At 44.6% G+C, this 16,193-nt stretch overlaps 1 protein-coding gene across 1 annotated transcript in view; it reads right to left on the reverse strand.

The window, feature by feature from the left end:
* Positions 1-16,193, reverse strand: part of LOC134612892 (interleukin-6 receptor subunit beta-like) — a 545,043-nt gene that overhangs the window by 128,827 nt on the left and 400,023 nt on the right. The window contains exon 8 of the mRNA XM_063457346.1: positions 11,921-12,064. Coding sequence (XP_063313416.1) covers positions 11,921-12,064 — 144 coding nt within the window. The remainder of the gene's footprint in view (positions 1-11,920; positions 12,065-16,193) is intronic.

A 16,193-nucleotide genomic window follows, 5' to 3' on the forward strand; every position in this document is an offset into this window, starting at 1 on the left:
AAACTAATGTGATTGGCTCCTGTCATATCCACACCCCCAAAAGGTAAGTGTATGGGGTGTGTGGCATGACAGGGGCCAATTTAGGCTCCCACTGTCTCTTTAAGAGCGTGCCCGAGACTCGCGGCGCGCTCTTAGATTCAGGCGGGACACGTGACCGCTTCTCGCGGTCACTGCCCGCCTTCCTGTTTGAGCAGTCGGATGAGCCGCACGACCGCGCGGCTTGAAGAGAGGACCGCGGCCGGACCCTGGAAAAGGTGAGTAACGCTACAGTACCCCCCCCCTGAGGACACGCCCTCCAGGCGGGCAGGACCAGGTCTGGCAGGAAAATGCGAATGGAAAGAACGCACAAGGCGGGGAGCATGAACAGCATCAGCAGAAATCCAACTGCGCTCCTCAGGCCCATAACCCTTCCAATGTACCACGTACTGAAGCCGACCCCTAAGGAAACGAGAGTCAAGAACAGCAGACACTTCGAACTCCTCATGACCCTCCACAGAGACAGGAGGGGGAGGAGGAGCATGCCGGGTATAGCGGTTGCGTACGTAAGGCTTCAACAATGAGGTGTGAAAGACATTAGGTATACGCAGATTCTTAGGCAGACCCAAGGCATAAGAAACGGGCAATAATTAACCTTATGTATAATACGATAAGGACCAATGAAGCGGGGAGCCAATTTCATAGAAGGCACCCGGAGGCGAATATTCCGTGTGGAAAGCAAAACCCTGTCCCCCACAACATAGGAAGGAGCCGCTCTGCGATGCTTGTCAGCCTGAGCCTTCTGGCGAGCAGCAGAATCCACCAAAGAACGCTGATCCTGCTCCCAAGTATTACGCAAACCAGCCAAATGCTCATCTAGAACTGGCATGCCCTGTGAGGAGAATGCAGCCGGAACAACGGGATGCTGGCCATAGACAACGTAAAAAGGGCTTTTGCCGGAAGAATCATGAGTGGCGTTATTCCGAGCAAATTCAGCCCAAGGAAGCAGGTCAGACCAATTGTCCTGATGGTGAGACACAAAACAACGGAGGTACTGCTCCAGAGACTGGTTGGCACGTTCAGCAGCTCCATTAGACTGGGGATGGTAAGCGGAAGAAAATGAGAGAGAAATACCCATCTCCGAACAAAAGGCTTTCCAGAACCTGGAAATAAATTGGCTACCCCTATCGGATACAATAGATAAGGGAATACCATGTAATCGAAACACTTCTCTAGCGAAGATGAGAGCCAGTTCCTTGGAAGTGGGCAACTTGCGAAGAGACACAAAGTGAGCCATTTTGGAAAACCGATCTACTATCATCAGGATGACTGTGTTGCCATTCGAAGGGGGTAATTCAACAATAAAATCCATTGATAGGTTAGACCAAGGTCTCTCGGGAACGGGTAACGGATGCAACAGCCCACAAGGAACTCTACGAGAGGATTTCATACAGGCACAAGTAGTACAAGCACTTATATAATATTGTAAAGCGCTACGGAATCTGTTGGCGCTATATAAATTGCAATAATAAATAAAAATACATATAGTCAGTGACATCCTTTCATAAGGAATGCCACCAAAAATACAGAGAAACAGCTGACACCGTTTTGGAAATACCTGGATGTCCAGCAGTCTTAGTATCATGATATAGTGACAGAATATCCCGTCTCTCGGGAACATCAACGAACAATTTATCATTAGGCCTCTCGCTAGGTGCCATGCTTTGTTTCGCTTGTATGGCCTGCAAGAGGGATGAGGAAATAGACAATATAGTAGTTGCTATTATCCTGTCTGGGGGAATGACAGGAGTAACATCAATCTCCTGTTTGTCAATAGTTTTGAACTGTCTGGACAGAGCGTCCGCTTCCGATCACCTGGCCTATAGGTGATAATATAATTGAAATGAGACAAAAACAGTGACCACCTAGCCTGCTTGGAAGACAATCTTTTAGCTTCGCTAAGGTAGGATAGGTTCTTATGATCCGTAAATATGAGGATGGGATCCTTAGTGCCTTCTAACAAATGTCTCCATTCTTTGAGTTCTAAAATGATAGCAAGGAGTTCGCGATTACCCACATCATAATTTTTTTCTGCTTTGGACATTTGTTTAGAAAAGAAGCCACTAGGATGCAATGGCTTTTCAGGCGACTCTCTTTGAGATAAGACAGCACCTACCCTGATATCGGAAGCATCAACTTCAAGTATATAGGGCAATGAGGGGACAGGATGCTGTAAAATAGGTGCAGAGGCGAACGTAGTCTTAAGAAATTCAAAAGCCTGAAGTGCCTCGGTAGACCAGACACGAGTATTGCCATCCTTTTTTGTCATACGGGTAATAGGCGCTACAATAGACGAAAAACCTTTGATAAAACGTCTATAATAATTGGAGAAACCAAGAAAACGCTGAATGGCTTTCAGACCTTGCGGTAGAGGCCATTCTATGACAGCAGCGAGCTTCTGGGGATCCATACGAAAACCCTTAGCGGAAATCAAATACCCCAAAAACTGGACTTCGGATTGGTCGAATAGACATTTTTCTAGTTTACAATAAAGACCATTAGCAAGAAGGGTCTTCAGAACTGTCGTAACATGTCTGTGATGAGTGTGTAAATCTGTAGAATATATTAAAATGTCATCCAAGTATACAATAACAAACGTGTGAATAAAGTCTCTTAAGACATCATTAATAAATTCTTGAAATACTGCTGGGGCATTGCAAAGCCCAAATGGCATAACAGTATACTTATAATGGCCTGATCTAGTGTTGAATGCTGTCTTCCATTCGTGGTCCTTCTTTATACGTATTAAATTGTATGCTCCTCTAAGATCCAGTTTGGTGAATACCGTGGCATGTTTGAGCCTGTCAAACAATTCTGTGATTAACGGTATAGGGTATGCATTTTTGATGGTGATTTTATTTAGACCTCTATAATCGATACACGGTCTTAAATCACCTTCTTTTTTCGATACAAAGAAGAACCCCGCTCCAGCCGGAGAAGAGGATCTCCTAATAAATACCTTGTCTAATGATTCCTTAATGTATTCCTCCATGACACGGTTTTCTTGAACCGATAAAGGGTACACCCTGCCCTTTGGAGGTATAGTGCCAGGCAACAAGTCAATAGCACAATCGTAGGGTCTGTGAGGCGGTAATTTGTCAGCCTCCCTTTTATCAAAGACAGTCTTTAGAGATAAGTACTGAGAGGGTATAGCCGTAGACAAAGGAGGAATGGTAGGAACATTAATAGAATTCACAGGCGTGACTTCAATAGTACAAGACTCGTGGCAGGCTTCACTCCATGATTTTATCTGCCCTGTCTCCCAGTCAAAAATGGGATTGTGAGCACGTAACCACGGATACCCTAACACTAATTGTGAAGAGGGAGAGGTGATGACCTGGAACCGTATGGTTTCATAGTGTAAAACCCCTGTGTACATGTGTAACGGTGCAGTCTCATGAGTAACAACTGGAGAAATTAATGGTCTACCATCTATGGCCTCAACGGCCAAGGGTATCTCCTTTTCTCTGATGGGAATGTTGTTTTTCTTTATACAACCAGAATCTATAACATTTTCAGCTGCCCCAGAGTCAACCAGAGCGTATGTGTTTTCAACTATACAACTCTCTCCCATATGTAAAGAAACAGGGAGAAGCAGTCGGTTAGGTGGCAATGTGTGAATGAACAAAAATGGGATACAGCTGAATAACTAAAAAACAAAAGAATACATAGCACATAGTGAAATACAATAACAATAATTGGATTTAACCCACAATGATTGCACTCACAAAAAAGTGTAGGGTAATGCGCCTTTAAGCCCACAATGGGCTGAAGTGGTATTCGCCTTCCACGGGTAGGTTGCTCTGTCTTAGGAGGCAATGTAGGAGACTTAGAAATCACACCCAAGGCCAGTCCCCTATAAGGTCTTAGGTGCGAGAGTTTTCCGGGAGCAAAGGACATTCCTTTACCATATGGTCTCTCTTACCACAATATAGGCAGAGTCCCTCCCTTCTCCTATGTAATTTCTCAGTATCAGAGAGTTTGGCAACCCCTAATTGCATGGGTTCCTCATCAGATACTTTTACACTCTCCGGTGTATTAACTCTGGGGTGAATAGGTGTAACAAAACGTCTATTCCTGTTCTTGGTATAGAGCCTGTCACGAATCCTATTATCTATATCAATGAGGTAGTCAATAAGGTCCTCTAAGGCAATAGGAAGCTCCTTAGCTGCTACCTCATCCAATATAGCAGTGATGGCGAACCTTTTTGAGCCCGAGTGCCCAAACTGCAATACATGCCAACTTTTTTTCCCTTAAAGTGCCAACACGGCAATTGCGTGTGTGTGGGGGTGGGTGCGTGTGTGTGTGTAGGGGTGCTGTGTGTGTGTGGGGGGGGTGCTGTGTGTGTGTGGGGGTGCTGTGTGTGTGTGGGGGTGGGTGCGTGTCTGTGTGTGGGGGTGCTGTGTGTGTGTGTGGGGGTGCTGTGTGTGTGTGGGGGGCTGTGTGTGTGGGGGGTGCTGTGTGTGTGTGGGGGGGTGTTGTGTGTGTGTGTGTGTATGAGGGGTGCTGTGTAAGTGTGTGGGGGGTGCTGTGTAAGTGTGTGGGGGGTGCTGTGTAAGTGTGTGGGGGTGCTGTGTGGGGGGGTAGGGGTGCTGTGTGGGGGGTAGGGGTGCTCAGCGGGGGTAAGGGTGCTGTGGGGAGGTAGGGGTGCTGTGGGGGGGTAGGGGTACTGCTGGGGGGAAGGGGTACTGCTGGGGGGTACTGCTGGGGGGGTAGGGGTACTGTGTGGGGGGTAGGCATACTTCTGGGGGGGTAGGGGTACTGCTGGGGGATAGGGGTACTGCTGGGGGATAGGGGTACTGCTGGGGGGTAGGGGTACTGCTGGGGGGTAGGGGTACTGCTGGGGGGAAGGGGTACTTCTGGGGGTGGTAGGGGTACTGCTGGGGGGATAGGGGTACTGCTGGGGGGGTACTTCTGGGGAGGTGGGGGTACTGCTGGGGAGATAGGGGTGCTGTTGTGGGGGGTAGGGGTACTTCTGGGGGGGAAGGGGTGGTAGGGGTACTGCTGGGGGATGGGGTGCTTGGGGGGGTAGGGGTACTGCTGGGGGGGTGTCAGTATCCCACCCCCCTCCCTCCCCCCTTCCTCCCTCCCCCTAACCCCCTCCTTCTTACCTTTAATGGGGGTGGTAGGGGCACTGCTGGGGGGATAGGGGTGCTGGGGGGTAGGGGTACTGTTGTGGGGGTGGTAGGGGTACTGCTGTGGGGGGAAGGGGTACTGCTGAGGGTGGTAGGGTTACTGCTGGGGGTGGTAGGGGTACTGCTGGGGGTGGTAGGGTACTTCTGGGGGGTTAGGGGTACTGCTGGGGGAATAGGGGTGCTGGGGGGGTAGGGGTACTGCTGGGGGGAAGGGGTGGTAGGGGTATTGCTGGGGGGTAGGGGTACTGCTGGGGGGGTAGGGGTGTGGGTGCTGGGTGTCAGTATTCCCCCCTCCCTCCTTCTTACCTTTAATGAAGTAGGGAGGGGGGCGCGGCACAGCCATCCCTGGTGGTCCGGTGGTGGAAAGCACTGCAGGCTGAGGGATCTGTGAATCAGCTCCCCTGTCGTCCCGCGCGATGCTGTGTGGAGCGTTGCCATGGTAACGCTCGGCAACGCTCCACACAGCATCGCGCGGGAGGACAGGGAATCTGCATCACAGATCCCTCCCTCTGCCTCCCGACCCGGAAGCAGAGTAGGCGCCTGCCGTTTCGGGCAAGCAGGTGCCTACTCTGCATTAATGGCGGACCTATGGCCGCGTGCCAACAGAAAGGGCCCGGCGTGCCACCTGTGGCACGCGTGCCATAGGTTCGCCATCACTGCAATATAGAGTCTGATAAACCTTCCATGAAGGCAGTAGTTAACCCATTGTTGGTCCAATCTACCTGTGAGGCAAGGGTACGAAACTGAATAGCGTAATCAGCCACAGACCTAGAACCCTGTTTAACTCTCATTAATGCTCTTGCGGCATTCTTAGACCTTTTCATTGTGACAAAAGCTCTGCGAAAAGCCGTAAGAAAACTCTTGAAATCATGCACCATAGGTCAATTAGCTTCCCAAATAGGATTTGCCCACTCAAGTGCTTTGTCGGTAAGTTGGTGCATAAAGAACCCAACTTTAGACCTCTCTGTGGGAAATGAACGTGGATACATCTCAAAGTGGAATTCTATTTGGTTAATGAACCCTCTGCATGTCTTGAGAGTCCCCTCCATACCTAGGAGGAGGTGTTAAATGGGCCGAAGTATTAGGCAAAGTAGATACTTCAGGAAGAAGGGGTGTAGGAGGGTTAGGTGTGGTTGCTGGAATGGTTCTAGCTAAGAGCGTCTGGAGAGCCTGGGCTATCTGATCCATTCGGTGATCCTTCTCTACAAATCTAGCCTCATGGGACGCTATCTGTTGAGCTAAATATGCGGGGTCCATGGCCCTATCGTAATGTAACGAGATTATACCCCAACACGCAGGATCCAGCTAAACAGAAGACAACACAGAGGGAAGATACGTCTACCGGTCCTTAGAGTGGCCAGACTCGACGTATATAGGAGAAGTACAGAGTCAGGAACGATCCGAGGTCAAGGGCACAAAGAGACAGCGTAAACTAGGACTAGCCGGGGTCTGGTACACAGGAAACAGCAAGCCGGCAAACAGAACAGATAAGGATAAAGCAAAAACGAAGTCAGAATACAAAGCCAAGGTCAAATACGGAGGAACACAACTGAACACCACAAGCGCTAAAGGGAACTGAGCAGAAACCACGATAGGGCAAGGAACTAAGGGAAAAGGGTAAGTATAAGTAGCATCTAAACTAATGTGATTGGCTCCTGTCATATCCACACCCCCAAAAGGTAAGTGTATGGGGCGTGTGGCATGACAGGGGCCAATGGGAGCCTTCTCTTTAAGAGCGTGCCCGAGACTCGCGGCGCGCTCTTAGATTCAGGCGGGACACGTGACCGCTTCTCACGGTCACTGCCCGCCTTCCTGTTTGAGCAGTCGGATGAGCCGCAGGTCCGCACGCAGCTTGAAGAGAGGACCGCGGCCGGCCCCTGGAAAAGGTGAGTAACGGTGAGCGGGAAGGCAGAAGTTACGCTGCAGCGCAGACAGGTGAGCAGCAGCAGAGTGACAACGCCAAAAGCGGTTACCCTGCACCAGACCCTGCTAATTCATTCCACACTGTGACTCCTAACTTCAACATCAGGCATACTGGGTCTCGGTCGTCCGCCCGCCGCCCAGACAGTGTGTGAGTCCTGGTCACCGGACTGCCCACCTAACTGTGAAACTACAAATGGATTGTTAAATCTGGTATGAACCGGAAATTTGCAGTTCGGGTTCGCTCAACTCTGTTATGGATCCTTTGATCGCTACATGTATTACTTGGATAACTGGTAATTCTTGAGCTAATACATGCCGACGAGCGCTAGGGGAGAGGCGATCCGCTTTTGCACCCTGCTCCCTCTTATGCTGGGCTGGTGCCTCTGTGCGACCAGTGCCTCTTCCTCCAAACTGCAAACGTCACTCGCATGACCTTGATTCCATGTGGGGTCTAGGACCTCATCATCCTCCACATCATCTTCCACACACTCCTCAACCCTGCCCTCCTTGCCGGTATGCACACTGCAGAAAGCCACAACAGTTGGCACCTGTGTTTTCCCAGCATTTAAAGTCTGCAAAGTACATATGGAAATTGTTTTAGAATTTCCTCCAGGCAACAGTTTTCCCTATAAACTGACCTCTCAGTTTGACATGTGAGGGTATTGCCCCAGAATTACAATATTGTTTAAGTACCTCTTAGCTATTGATAACTGGTTTAAATATAGCAACTTGTTATCTGGTAGTTTCTAGTGTAGAAAATATCAATCTGTTTTCTATCACTTCGATTTGACTCTCAGATAGGAAGTGAACACCCCAAATATACTATTTAGCACCAAAAAAAATGACTTTTTAAAACTCCAATGTAAGCAGCCGATTAGCAGCAAAACAATTAGAATGTTTACAACTGCGCAGTAAGCGCACTATTTGACGCTTCTATTTGACTCTCAGATATGAAGTGCACCTCAGGCCGCAAATGTACTATTTAGCAGATTAGCAGGAAAACAATTAGAATGTTTACAACTGCGCATTAAGCACACCGACGCTTTTATTTGACTCTCAGATATGAAGTGCACACCCCAAAATGTACTATTTAGCAGATTAGCACCCAGAAAATAAGAATGTTTACCACTGCACTGTAAGCACACTATTAGACGCTATTTGACTCTCAGATATGAAGTGCATCGCACTAAAATACTATTTAGCAATTCAGGACCCAAAAAATTTTAAGTTTTAAAACTGCAATGTGACAGCAGTATTTGACGATTCTATTTGACTCTCAGATATGAAGTGCACCCCTTAATGTACTACCCCACTAATGTACTATTTAGCACCAAAAAAAAAAATAACTTTTTAAAACTCCGATGTAACCGCGGTATTTGAAGCTTCTATTTGACTCTCAGATATGAAGTGCACCCCACCTCACTAATGTACTAGTTTGGAGAATTCTATCAGTGGCAGCATCCTATCCCTACACTAATAAGTCTGCATGTGCGTGACTCCAGCTTATATATAGAGGCTGGGTGACATGCTGCACTGGCCAATCACAGCCATGCCATTAGTAGGCATGGCTGTGATGGCTTCTAAGGGCACACAAGTCAAATGCTTGTTGATTGGCTGCCCTGCAGCCTTTGAAAACGCGCCATTAAATCGCCGAACACCAAACTCCAACCCGAACATACAGTGATATGTCCGGGTTTGGGTCCGGGTTCCAAAAAACCTAATGTTCGGTATGAACCAGAACTTTACAGTTCGGGTTCGCTCAACTCTATCTATGATTAATCATTTTTTCCTTATTGTACTTGCTGCTAGCGATACCTATCGGGTTGGTTCGCCAACACGTGAATGGTGATGTTTGGAATGGCCCGATCATGAAGCCTCTCTCTTTTTCTGTGCTTAGGAGTGTGTCTACTTTAGTGGGGCCTGTTGTCGCTGACTGTAAGTTATTACATTTGATAGTGCCTATTGGTAGTGCAATTAACCCTGTGTGGAACCATTTCAGTGAAGCCCGTAATGAGGAATTTGACTAGGTCTTGAGATGGGTGTGCGTTGAGGTAGAAGGCCAGTGTGTCGACTTGTACCTCCATCAGCCCTTTTTTAGGAAAGAGATGGTTAGGGCACAGTCTTGGCATGGGCTCTAAAACAGAAGGAGCAGACATGCAACAACCTGCAGGCACTGAAGTTGCAACCTCCTGCGTTGAAGTTGTTGCATATCTGAGCCTTACCTAAAAAGACTATCGGTCTCCCTGGTTTGTCTTTAACTCCTCTTTGACAAATGTGCTAGTGCTAGGGGTATTGTAGCTAGTGGTGGGTGAACCAGGTTCGATCGAACACAAATTGGTAGCGTGAGAGTTGGAAGAGCAAGTTGCAAGAGCAAGGAAGAGCAGTGAAGAGCAGTGAAGTGGCGACAGAACAGTTCAGTGTGCATGTGGCTCCAGTTTATTCTAATATTGAACTGTGCGAAAGTTGCCGCCGCCTTGGCTGAGAAAGCCTTGTGATAGCCATAAAACATTGTGCTACCTTACTTGTTTCCCAGGTCTACCAATTTGTGCATGTATAGGTCTAATTCCTCTCTGCACTGAGGGAAGTTGAAGCAAATAACGTCTCTATACAGTCCAAACGCCAACACAAAGTCTGGTATTGATAGTTTTTTGTTTAGTCTAGCGTCTTTAGATTTAAGCACGACTGACAGATCACCGTAATTGTATGTCTTGTTCTCGACTATGTCCTGGGACGCCATCAGTAGAAGCATGAGATTAACATCCTTCTCCTCTAAAATATCCTTTTTTATGTTGGGGGGACCATGTGTGCAGGTGTGATGATATGTGTTGCTGAATCCTGTGTGGGTGGCGTGATGGTGAAATTATCCAGTGTGACAGATTGTTCGGCGGTTAATGTGGGTGAGAGATCTGCGGAGGTTATGGTAGCTGGTGTTGTTGATTCCAGCTTTTCCATTCTTTGATTCAAATTATTTATGGATGCCAGCATTGCCGACATTGTGGCCTGTATCCTGATTAAAGTGTAATTGATATTGGCTTGTGCGCTTGACCCTGGATGTGGATTGTCTGTGTTGGCTATCAGGAGTCTATATAATTCCGGCTTCCAAGCAGTGGCTGGGTATGATATGTCTCTTCGCCTTAGTTCTGTGGCAATCTTAGGGATGGTCCATGACCTTATGGAACAGGGGCTTGACATATCCTGGTTTTCGCTTGTGGTAGGGGCTGCGGTTGGTGTGGGTGGTCTAGCCAGTGTACTGGGCACAGAGATGTTCTCTCCTTGGTCAGACAGGTCAGACATACTTTAATGATATGTGAAATGCATTGTAATTATGCTGTTGTTGGCAGATTATGTTAACTGGCATCTGTTTGCGTTGTCTAGTTTGAAATAAATAACGCTGACATTGTGTTTATTGTAATAGCTTATGTGTGGTTCCATACCCCCTCCTGTGTACTTGTTTGGATACCCGCAATTTATTAACGTACCGGGTTTACTGAAATTTGAAATTAGTATCAACAGTGACTGATAAGCCAGAGAGTACAAATCAGAAATCTGGAAGGACATGAAATAACATATACAATGTATGTGAGTAATCATGAGTGATTGAAACTGAAAGAACAAATGGAATGTTCCACCAAAATTGCCCCTTTTGAATCCTAGTAACCAGAAAACCATTTATACAACCATGAAACCACAGACTTATAGTTCAATTTAAACACAACATGCATCAGAAATAACTTTTGGTTTCCCTACGTAAGCAATTAATCCTAAAATCTTATGTGGTGAAAAGTTGTAATGCTTGTTGTAGTAAGTCCCCTATGATGCTGTATCACAATAAGGCACCCATACCCATTCAAATTCTGAACTTTGTCAAGTAGGTTTTCCCTCAGTTTTGGAAGCAGTCAGATAAAAGTGTGGTTTACTCAAATGGAGGAGCTTGATAGAAAAGTTTTATTTTGGTTCAAATGCAAAAATCCCTGATTTTTAAAACTCACCCAAACCACCAGGCAAGTGGGGGGCATATGAAGGTATATTGCCTCCATTATAGTAATATGGGGATCTTAATAATCCCCATATATATTTTCTTTATTTTAATATTTTCTTTTCTTTATTTTTGTAATGTGGCGGCTGGCTTGCAAGTGCTGACCAGCTGCCACATAATTAACCCTTGCGTTGCTGAGGGTTTTAACTATTTCCCAGTTGGCTACTAGTGCTGCTAGCAGACAAATATTTTTTCAAATGATCAATTCACTTGCTAAATGCAAGTGAATTATAATTTGGGAACGAGCATCCAGCCAGATGCATTCGGATTATCATCTGCTGCAGTGGCTCAGCTCGTAAGGACCGTCTTTTTATATTTTTGTGTTATTTAGCTGCATGTGACTTTTGCTTTATGTGGGACATTGTAGCTAAAATGTAATATCCTTTGATGCTTTGATTGTGCTGATGACAGTAACACCACTTTTCTCTTGCTTTTAAAGGTAGTAGTTGCCCTCCACGTCTGGGGGAGTTTTCCTCTTTCGCTTTCATAAAATGTAGTAATTTATTATTTTTGGCAGAATCTATTTGCACTTCATATATTTATTATATCACAGATTATCAACATTGAAGTTAATCACATATTGCTTTTAGGGTAGCAACATCATTGTAATTTCCACATTTGATATCAGCAGTATCTATTAATTTATTTTTGCATGAGTGTAAGATCTATTTTTCTGTCAGTTCAGTATAGCAACAGTGTTGTTTTACATACATTTGCTAAATATAAGTCAAACATTAGTCAGAAAAATAGCATTTATCTGCATTATTTATGTAGATAATGTGTTTATTACCTGTGTTGGGTATGACAAAAGATGTTTGAGTACTTCCTGTATGCTCATCATAACTAGTGATCCCTTTAACTCTGAAAGTGTAATGGGTTCCTAATGTGAGGTTCTTGACATGGAAGTGGTTTACTGAAGAATTTGTATTAAACTCTGTATTAAAAGAAAAATTACATTAGGACACCACAATCACCATAGTTACAAATGAGGATTGAATAGGATATGATACAGAGGGCTCCCTTATTCTTTCTCTTTTCATTATATTATCTTTTGTACAACAACTTGCAGGCATCTGAGTATGTGTGTGTGTGTGTATGTATATATATATATATATATATATATATATATATATATATATATATATATATATATACACATATTCATATATACACATATTCATATATACACATATTCATATATACACACAGATACTCAGATGCCTGTAAGTTGTTGTACATATATATACACACATATTCATATATCAAGTGATCTATAACATTCAAAACTATCAATGTTGGCAGTCCACTGTTAAAGAGGCACTTCATTGCACCACCCCTCCCCCCAAAAAAACAAAAAAACGAATGCTCTTCCATTGAAAGCATGCTGTGACGAAGTGCCCTTCGCCACTTTGTCCTGGAAAGGCCTGCTTGCCTGCCTCCTCCCCTGCGACTATGGCCCCAGGGAGATATTGCCTGTTAAAGACTATTTTAGCAGATTGGATTTTAAAAGACACTTGCTGCCCCTTTAAATTGTATTGGAGCAGTTCTGCAGCTTTAAATTGGCACTTCGGATGCAGCCGAAGTGGCCGCCATTCGACAAACGAACACGTGGCGGTGGCCATCTTTGTTCATTCGAACCAGGTCAGCGGTATGTGTAGCCAAATCCATGGAACTAAAATCGGCTACACATTTCAACGAACACCACTGACCCTTACCTTCTCCTACACTCAGTTTTCAGCTGCAGAGACTCAGTCCCGTTCGGCAGTTTGAACTCACTGTTATACTAAGCTAAATGCACGAACGGCCCCGTTCGTGCATTCGAATGGGACTTAGTAATTTTTCTGTGTAAAATAGACCGACCGGCCCAAATCTATGGAACTGTTTTGGGCAGGAAAATGTGCTTGCGGTCGGTCATAAAGCACTCCCAGCTAACTTTTTATCTACTGGAGGGATTTGTCTGATTTTTGAGAGTGTTTATGTTTAAAGTGCTGATTTTGAATATGTAATTTTTATGAAGATTGGACATATATTTTTAAAGTTATAGTACATGTATAAAAACTGTATTTTTCCTGCTCGTGATAATTATGTTAACCCATTGTGTACCATAAATATATCACAAGCAGAGGGGGAGGATTTTGTGCATAATTGCTGGGAGTGTTTTATGTAATGTACGTGTTTTTTTGGTTGTTCTGTAAAACCCTGTGGGTGGTCCTATGTAGGGAAAATCTGCATAAAAGAAGGCCCTTTGGTGCCAAGTAAAACAGATCCTGTTTGACCCTCAATACGTAGCCTTGTCTCGTTATTGGAGGGAGCTGCTATAATCACACTGGGGATTGCTATGCTCTGCATACTCCCCTGAGCTTGAATCACTTAGCTCTTTTAAGAGCTTGTTCCTGATACACTCTCCTGGAGGAGAGGTCTTCCCCACACGGTCCTGGAGGACAGAAGCTGATCCAGGGTGGACGGAAGACGGCGAGGCTTATGAATGTTCTGCAATTTTTGTAAAATGGAAAAAAAGAGGACATACTTCACACATGTAGTGCCTTGCAAAAGTATTCACCCCCCTTGGCATTTTTCGTGATTTGCTGCCTCACAACCTGGAATTAACATGGATTGTTTGAGGATTTGCATAATTTAATTTACAGAACATGCCCACAACTTTGAAGATGTTTTTTATTTTTATTTTTTTAGCAAACAACAAATAGGACAAAATAACAGAAAAAGTCAATGTGCATAACTTTTCACCCCCCTAAAGTCAATATTTTGTAGAGCCCCCTTTTGCAGAAATCACAGCTCCAAGTCACTTTGGATAAGTCTCTATGAGCTTGCCACATCTTACCACTGGAATTTTTGCCCATGCCTCCTGGCAAAAAAGTTGGATGGTTTGTGATTGTGAATAGCAATCTTGAAGTCTGACCACAGATATTCTATTGGATTAAGGTCTGGGCTTTGACTAGGCCATGCATAGGCAACCTTCAGCACTCCAGATGTTTTGGACTACGCCTTCCATGATGCTTTGCCAGCATTATGGGTGTAAGAGCATGATGGGGGATGTAGTACACAACATCTGGAGTGCCGAAGATTGCCTACCCCTGGACTAGGCCATTCCAACACATTTACATGTTTCCCCTTAAGCCACTCAAGTGTTGATTTAGCAGTGTGTTTGGGGTCATTGTACTGCTGGAAGGTGAACCTCCATCCTAGCTTCAAATCAGGCACAGAGTGGTACAGGTTTTGCTCAAGAATATCCCTGTATTTAGCACCATCGATACTTCCCTCAAATCTGACCAGTTTCCCAGTCCCGGCTGCTGAAAAACATGGTGTTCTTTGGGTGATGTGATGTGTTGGGTTTGCGCCAGACATAGCGTTTTCTTTGATGGCCGAAAAGTTAAATTTTAGCACCTTCCTCCATACATTTTGAGAGTCTCCCACATGCCTTTTCGCAAACTCAAAATGTGCTATTTCGTTTTTTTTCTGAAAGTAATGGCTTTCTTCTGGCCACTCTGCCATAAAGCCTAACTCTATGGAGCGTACGGCTTATTGTCGTCCTATGTACAGATACTCCAGTCTCTGCTGTGGAACTCTGCAGCTCCTCCAGGGTTACTTTAGGTCTCTGTGCTGCCTCTCTGATTAATGCCCTCCTTGCCCGGTCCGTGAGTTTTGGTGGGCGGCCGTCGTTTATAAGGTTTGCTGTTGTGCCATGTTCTTTCCATTTGGTTATGATAGATTTGATGGTGCTCCTGGGGATCATCAAAGATTTGGATATTTTTTCATAACCTAACCCTGACTTGTACTTCTCAACAACATTGTCCCTTACTTGTTTGGAGAGTTCCTTGGTCTTCATGGCAGTGTTTAGTTTGTGGTGCCTCTTGCTTAGGTGTTGCAGCCTCTGGGGCCTTTCAAAAAAGGTGTGTATATGCAATGACAGATCATGTGACACTTAGATTGCACACAGGTGGACCTTCATTTGAAGGTAATTGGTTGCACCAGAGCATTTTATGGGCTTCATAACAAGGGGGGTGATTACATACGCACATGCCAATTTTCTGTTTTCTATTTATAAAAAATCGTTTTATGTATATATTTTTCTCATTTCACTTCACCAACTTAGACTATTGTGTTCTGATCCATCACATAAAATGCAGATTAATAAAACATTGAAATTGAGGCTGTAATGTAACAAAATAGGTAAAAAGTCAAGGGGGTGAATACTTTTGAAGGCACTGTAAAGTAGTTTAGCATGCCAAAGTTCTATAGGTTTTTGGAGAATTCCTAAATATCAAGGTCATGGTAACAGGGTCAACCCTCCTTATATATGCTCTTTAACTCAAATACAACCCAAATCAATTTTCAATGTACACTCCAGGGGTACACACTATTGCCCTTAGCGGGCCATAGAAGGGACGTGAAGGTCATGAATGTGCAGTCCTGATGTCTAGATATCCCAATGCATCACAAAGCCACTAGAAACCTTTTTGGAAAATATTGTCCCCTATTCTGAGTGTGTTTAAATCTTTTTTTTCCCGCATGAAATATACCTATATTCCTTATGTACAACATCAGAGTTAAAAATACTTCATACATAGAAATAGAAAATTAAAATACATTGCAAACTTAATAATTGAAATATACAAATTAAATCTCACTCACAAACGAGTTGACAAAGTGCTTTTAGGCCCAAGAAAGATCAACTTCCTGTGTGCGATAGATCATTGATGTGTGCAACTGTAACAGATACCTCTGTTCCTAGATGATAATTTTTCTTGACTTGATCGGTATACAAATCCCATTCTGATTCGTATACCAAATACAATATAGAACCCCGAGACCACCCAGAACAGTCGTGTGCCGCTAGTTGACCCACTTGACCTCATTAACACAGTTGCAAGAAAAAGTATGTGAACCCTTTGGAATGATATGGATTTCTGCACAAATTGGTCATAAAATGTGATCTGATCATCATCTAAGTCACAACAATAGACAATCACAGTCTGCTTAAACTAATAACACACAAAGAATGAAATGTTGCCATGTTTTTATTGAACACACCATGTAAACATTCA

The sequence above is a fragment of the Pelobates fuscus genome, chromosome 5, assembly GCF_036172605.1.
Source record: "Pelobates fuscus isolate aPelFus1 chromosome 5, aPelFus1.pri, whole genome shotgun sequence".
NCBI lineage: Eukaryota > Metazoa > Chordata > Amphibia > Anura > Pelobatidae > Pelobates > Pelobates fuscus.